We start from the raw sequence: 7,014 nt of genomic DNA, 5'->3' as shown, positions 1-7,014 counted from the left end.
AGGAGGGTTATTCTTAGCACACACCAGCCGCTCTGCCAGGCCTTTTTTGGCGGTCTGAGGGGTGTGTGCAGGATCAGTTGGCAGAACTGGGCACCCCTACTGGTGGCGCACTGTAATCTGCCCTCTACACTGGTGACCCGGATCAGGAATGGACAACAACACAGATGAAAACTGTGTACACACATTACACCAACACAACACGGCCTCTACCTGCTTTTGCTCCTGGTGCCGAGTCTGTCATGTCACCTTGTTTTTATGTTCTTGTATTCTGTTTCAGGTGGGAGCCTAAAAAATAAAAACAATTCCAAGATCTTGAATTGCTTATTATAAAATTACTTTAAAGAAAGATTTGGTAATTTTTAATCATGCTACAGCTCCTTTTCTTAGGTGGTGACAGACTGGAACAGATTTAAAAGTACACGAAAAATTAGATTTTTTATCTAAGATGGTTGTCATTTCCTATATTTCATTGATGAATGTCACATCAAGGTGTAAAGTTCAAAGTGAGATTTATATTTTTTGTGATATTTTAAAGGGGTTGGGCCCCTCCATGTTGTTGTTGTAACTCATCCTGACAGAAAAAAATGCCTGCTCAAAGGTTCAGGCACTGACAATGTCATCCCCAGAGGTAAAACCACACCATAACATAAAGTAAATATTGACTTAGTAAATATTAACACACACAAATAAACTTTATTGAAACTTTTCAGCAACAACTATACATTGGACGCAACAAAGCATAAACCATGGACTGTCATTGTTTTGTTCAGGATCGATTTTGAGGATTGTAGAACATAATCATTAATGGACTGAAACAGAAACATATAACACATGAATGCTAGTGAGTGTTTCACAGTGTGGCTGCAGCACTCGAGGCCACAGGCCTGATGATGAGGGTGAGCTCCATCGGAACAGGGGGAGGAACGTATCTGTCCTCCCTCAGCAGTCGCAGCAGCAGATCCTCAGTGTCGTGCGGCCAGCGGTAAACGTGCGTGTTCTGAAGCCAGCTGGGGACGTGCTTCTGCAAAAAGACATTCAAGTATTAAATGCATTATTTTTAAGAAGAGAAGATAGTGGAAAATATTGGTTATCAAGCAGAGCTCTGACCTGGGAGGCGCTGAGGAAGAGAACCGGTATGAATCTGAAGTTCAAGCTGCCTTGTTGGATGAATTCATTCTGCATCTGCAAAGTTAGACTTTATATTTAGACGAATGTCTCCACATGATTACGTCTCATTCAAAAGAAGAGCTAACACTGTCTCACCATGGAGTGGATATATTTAGTGTGAAGGCCGAGGCTGTCCACTACCAATCCGTCGATGTCCGCTTTATACTTTGGACTGATGGCGATGATAATCAGGTAGGACGGCTGTTAAAAGAATACACACACATTTGAGACGTAATCACAATCTGAAAAGACAAATGTTGAATTTCAAAACAAAGCCAGTATTGTGAATTTATTTAACCGTTAAAGTACAAAGCAACATTAAGTTTGACGTTCTCTTTGAAAAAATTATCCAGCAAAATTGTATCTGACATTTTTAGGAAACAATACAGTAAACTACACAACCCTAGTGCTGCTCACTTACGTCTTTTAAGTATCTGTCCTTCCACTTGTTGATGTCCAGGCTTCTTACAGGGTCGTCAAATAGGTCTATCTGTGAAATTGAAATCGGGAACGTAAGTTAGTGTTTAAAAGTCTGATTATCGTAAATTAAACCTGTCGGTTGAAACTTACAGCCGGACGGAAACCTTGCTTTGTGAGGAAGTCCACGAAAGGAACCATCTCTGAGCACACGTCTGAAGAATACGTGATAAAAATGTTTCCTGAGGAGGGAAAAGATCAATGAATCTGAATTAAACTCAGACTCTATTCTGTTTTGGTTAGTAAATACATTTTAAGTAAATAAATCACAAACAATTTCAACAAAAATGGAAATAGGTGTTTGCTTTAATACCATGAAATACAAGAGGCCTTCTAGTGGTGAGCCTGACTTGAGTTTAGGCAACAAATCTACTTGGTTGGTTATAGGGAAAGATCATGGTTTAGTTTTAAATATCTTAAATAAATACATTAAAAATTATATACATATACTAACATTAACCATGTACAAACTTTTCCAGTGTCCCTTTAAATATATTGGTGGAGGTGAATCTGAATTTTAAAAATTTTAATTTGTAGAGACATTTTGAATGTGTTTTTGTATTTGACGGAATTTCGCTGACTAGTGCTGTACGGCTAATTGCTTAAATTTTGATTATAATTATGAAGATTGCCAGACAAGGATAATTGTATTACTTTATTTTAATTTGACTTTTAAGTTTGCTGTACTTGTCATGCTGTTTATCCTGTGGAATTAAAGAACTGTCCTCAGCACATTGTAAATCCATTTGTTCTTCTTAAATTGAAATTTTATTTAGTTTTATTTTACTAAGTCCCTGAAACAGGCTTGGCAGGTTAGAGAGACATACAGATTCCAGACACACCCACCGGGCCCTGCTGATGTTTTTATGAAAAGCATTGCACTGTGACTCTGTTGATCTCACGTTGTGCTCTGATATAAAAGGAGCAGCTCAAACAGGCCGGGAGGGGTCAGGTGACTCACGGCACTCGTCGGGCAAACTGACGGTTCTTCTTCTCTCCAGTGGATGGCACACGGGCGCCTCGGCTCCTGCAGGGCTCAGGTTCATCACGCTGACCTGGGACATGCCCATGATGGGGGGGACGGAGAACTGCGGCACGTTAACCGAGACCCCTGCCTGTGCCCCGCCGTCGCTCACACAGCTAGCGTGAAGTTGGAACCTGAGGCAGCGACAAAGAAACACAAACAAAGGCTGTTCAGCTGAATTATATGCAAAGTAGAGGCCTCTGCAGAACCTGACTCACATTGTTCAAACACCTGACCTGTGACCCTGTGGGGACTTTGTGGATTTGTGTATAGAAGGGTTGACACCTTCATGTACAACATATTTCTGTATTTGCATCCAGGAGGGGAGAGCGTGGCCTAGGGGATAGAGCGGGTGCTCTGCAACAAGAAGGTTGCCGGTTTGAATCCCACTCTATCCCATCTGCATGCCTAAGTTTCCTTGGTAAGATACTGAACCCCTAAATGGCCCCTCATAAATGCTGAGTGTTCTAAAAATGTAAGTCGCTTTGGATAAAAGCGTCAGCTAAATGACATGTAATGTTTTAGTTTTTTTTACCACGTGGGGGGGGCATCACAGGGTCTTCTGTGCTGGCTGGGGGCAGACAGGGGGGGGCGAGGCTGAGGTGGGAATCTGAGGTCGTACCGCCCGGCTGCTGCAGAGGGATAGTACCGGCCCTCCGTAGTGTGATGAAAGCCTGTCAACACACAGTGAAACATTTCTCAACCACGGCACATGTGTCAGGTTGGAACAGGTTCACCAAAATACTTGGATAATTGTTTAGGAGAAAGTTACAAGCCCTTATAAACACAACTGATTCTAATGACATTAAATTGATCTAAAACAATTTACTAATTTGCTGCAATAAACATTTCTAATTATACACTATCTAAAGAAAACCCTGAAAACCCTTCTTTTGTAATGTGAGTCCACATGTGCCACATTTTGTGTTTTGTGGTGTATGAACAATTGGTTGTACATGGATATAACTGCAAAAAGCATATATTGTAAACTTTCACTTTATACATTTGAAAAGATAATAAATAAAAAAATAATAATAGTAAAATTAAAATTAAAAGTTGTGTTATTCTGTAAGTATTCAATTGCTCTACTCACTCAAACCTACATTTTGACCGACCTACATGTATGTTGTTTACAGTTTTGTGCATGAACGAACGCAAATGAAGGCGCTCATTGAACACGTTCACTTTTATGAGAACGATGAACTGAACGAGACTCAATGACAAATAATGAATTTGAACCGTGAACACGTTCATATTAAAGCGTCCTCGCGTATAGACAACAGGAAACCTCTCTTTATGTGTAACTTTATTAAAGTCCAGCGAACACGACACACTTCTTGTTCGTAACTCTAAACTCCTATAATCCACCACTGTATTCTTCACTCCCCTTCCTCATTCACCCTTGATACTTCAACTCATCAGCCAATGAGAGCCTGGCATCTCACAAAACCCTACAGCCATTGGCCTAGAACTGTCACGTGCCCCACTCCTACCTGTTTACTGACCCTCGGGACATTTCAATACCTTCTCCTCAGGAGAGACGCTGTCTAAATCGAAAGCTTTCACCATGTCGTTGCTCAGTGCCTGTAAAAATGTCCGCGATTTAGCCTAACCGAAACCAACTAGCTCGACTTCGCACTACGTGCAACGTATTCCAAGTGTTTTCTTCTCTGGCCAGTGTCTCGGCTCCGAACCACACAACTTGGTAGAAAGAAGCTTCAAGGATCAGAGACCTGTTGAGCCGCATAGTGAATGAATCTCGAATCTTCTCTCAAAAAATATCCCCCCACTGGGCTATTCTCTAATAATAGGTTTCATCCAGTATCTAAAAGCCAAAAATATAAAAGTAACTTTTAAGTAAGGCTGTCAAATATATGTAGTAAAGTAGAAAATATTTTCTCTGAAGTGTTTATCAAAAGCAGCATAAAATGACACCAACACACACACGATAATTTGTCGTTCGACTTGATGTGCTTAGTTCAACATGGAAACCATCAGCTGAAGTGGTCAAGTCGGTGAAGTGTTCGGTGTCTAAATAGAGTGACCTGGGTTTGAATACCACTCCATCCCATTTTCAAACTGGCAATATGTTGTACTCTTAATATTGCCAGGACTTCTCCTATGAATTGCAAAATATCTTACACTATGAAAGATTAATTAATTAAATATAAAAACAGGGACAATTTTTATTAAAAAATAAAAACTGCTCGTCTGCGCAATGGGCTTCTGCGCAGAATGTGCGCAGTAGGCTTCTGCGCAGAAGCTCACTTTTCCCATTTCATTTAATTAAAAAAAATCTATATTTTATTTAATTAAACATTTTTATATTTAATTTTATATTTAAATTTTTTATATTACATTTCATCATCATTATTTCTCCACGCCGTCTTCACAGGTGACTGACCTACTCAAGCCTGTAGCCGCCACCCCCCACAGGAGATAATGTGCGTGTGTGTGTGGTCGAGGCGCTTCCTGGTTCTTCCCGGCACTACGCTGCCGGTGCGAACAGCCCAAGTATTTAACATGGGCGAGGAAAGGAGGCGGACCGCTTTTCGCAGCGCTTCTACCTCCGGTGCGTCCCCGGGGTTAGAGGATGATGGTGTGACGTTAATGTATTGTTTTACATTGCATGTGTCACGTCATGATAAATCAGTCTCCTGTGTCGCCTGTACCAGGAGCCGCCCCAGTCACTGGTTATCTTGGCTCGCTGTCTGGCCGGTAACCAGCCGTCCGGACCGCTCCGTGAATAAGGAGGAGGAGATGTTTCTTTACTTGGAATGCGGCCACTTCATTTCTCGGATATACTGCAGGAGCAACACTCGCATCCCCTCTAGGTGGTCCGTCACTTCTCATTATAAACACACTTTTAGCTTATTTTCCCACAATACCCTGGTGCACTACGTCACACACTACAAACTTTCCTTAAAGGGGCAGGCCATACCTGCAACACAACAGCTCTGGTCTCATATACAGATGGCAAGAGAAAGCAGAGAGGCAGACTCAGCAACTACATCCGAGATCCGATGCACTTTATTATTATCTGAGGGATTTGTACACACTGTCTAAAAACATTCCGACAGTAAAGGGGTAGTGATGGATAAGGTTTTCTTTAACAAGTTAAGTCTTTCATTCTCAGTTTCCACCTAAAAACTATGAAATGAACTGAACTATGAACTAGAATTTAAATGCTGAACTATGAATGTGAACTATTCATGTTTACTTGTATTAACTGAACTTTGAACTAGTTCATGAGAGGTGTGAACTTGCACAACACTGGTTGTTTATACTTTGTACAATATGTGATAATGACTTCATAAAAATAATCAAATCAGTCATTCAAGCAATTCAGGTAAAGAGTTTCTAAACTGTGTCAGGCTCACATATTAGAGAAGATATATATATATATATATATATATATATTTTTCATTACCCTGTTGTTCTTTTTTCTAAAAATGTTTATGAATCTATATTTATGTTATGTTGTTTTTAAGTTTTTCTGATTAAACTAAACTATAAATAAATAGAGTAAGTGAGTAAGTAAATATGTTTTCAATACAGAGGTTAATATAACTAATATAAAACAGAAAACAAACAAACAAAAACTCTTCCTTACCATAGTTGTGCGTATAGTGGTGAGGAGGTAGAAAGGGGCTGTTGTGTTGCCACTCGTCATCAGATCTCAGCGGCAGCGGAGGCTCAAGCTCTTCTTCATCACTCTGAAGCTGAGAACTGTCTTCATACTCCCCTCTGAGAATCAGAAACAAGCATTTAATACCAATTATACACTGTTTGTTGAATTTCCATCACCCTCATACAAGATGGTTTCTCCTCAGTTACCCAGCCATGTCCCTGTTTGCAGGCTCTGCTGCTCCACACTGGTTTGGTCCACACTCCCAGCAGCTGGGACTCTGTCTGGGGTCTGCAGGTCGTGGGCCCCAGCTTCCGGGAAGGGGTTGATGGAAATTCATCCTGGAAAAACTTGCTCCAGTATCTCGTGGCTGCCTGTGGTCCATCAGCTCGACATGCTGACCCACAAGAGGTGGCCAGCTCCCTGACTCATGGCTCACTGGTCCACCTGCGCACTCCGAGCAGCAGGTCGCTGAGACTTTTTCAAGATGTGGTTTGACATAAAAAAACTGGTTGGCAGTGACTTCAGGGCCCAAGAGGCGCACAGAACTTTTAGAGTCATCTGCAGCTGAGAAGACTTTAATTTCTGATACTTTCTCAGATTTCTTCATCTTCACCAGGTGACGTCAACAACAACTCTGTGGGACGAGAAGGAAGAACTTTGACTTTTACAGTCTGGCCTAGAAAGCACACAGTTTTAATGAAGTTAGTTAAAACAT

At 41.1% G+C, this 7,014-nt stretch overlaps 1 protein-coding gene across 1 annotated transcript; it reads right to left on the bottom strand.

Moving 5' to 3' along the window:
• Nucleotides 1-717: 717 nt before the first annotated feature.
• Nucleotides 718-4,031, bottom strand: LOC133962196 (E3 ubiquitin ligase TRAF3IP2-like). Its single transcript, XM_062397687.1, has 7 exons — nucleotides 3,204-4,031; nucleotides 2,606-2,802; nucleotides 1,738-1,826; nucleotides 1,589-1,657; nucleotides 1,264-1,368; nucleotides 1,108-1,182; nucleotides 718-1,021 (listed from the first exon to the last, which is right to left on the bottom strand). Exons 1-7 carry the CDS (start codon nucleotides 3,362-3,364, stop codon nucleotides 851-853), a joined length of 867 nt encoding a protein of 288 aa, XP_062253671.1. The 5' UTR covers nucleotides 3,365-4,031; the 3' UTR covers nucleotides 718-850.
• Between the last annotated feature and the right edge of the window lie 2,983 nt (nucleotides 4,032-7,014).

This window comes from Platichthys flesus, chromosome 10, assembly GCF_949316205.1.
Source record: "Platichthys flesus chromosome 10, fPlaFle2.1, whole genome shotgun sequence".
NCBI classification, from domain to species: domain Eukaryota; kingdom Metazoa; phylum Chordata; class Actinopteri; order Pleuronectiformes; family Pleuronectidae; genus Platichthys; species Platichthys flesus.
Note: the sequence above shows the minus strand (reverse complement) of the source record. Positions and strands in the feature narration are given on the sequence as shown.

Coding starts and splice junctions, on each gene's coding strand:
- LOC133962196 (XM_062397687.1), bottom strand. CDS start 3,364: ATGTTTCACTGTGTGTTGACAGGCTTTCATCACACTACGGAGGGCCGG. Junction 1,827..2,605: donor CAGTTTGCCCGACGAGTGCC/GTGAGTCACCTG, acceptor TTCCCTCCTCAG/GAAACATTTTTATCACGTAT. Junction 1,022..1,107: donor TCTTCCTCAGCGCCTCCCAG/GTCAGAGCTCTG, acceptor GTCTTTTTGCAG/AAGCACGTCCCCAGCTGGCT.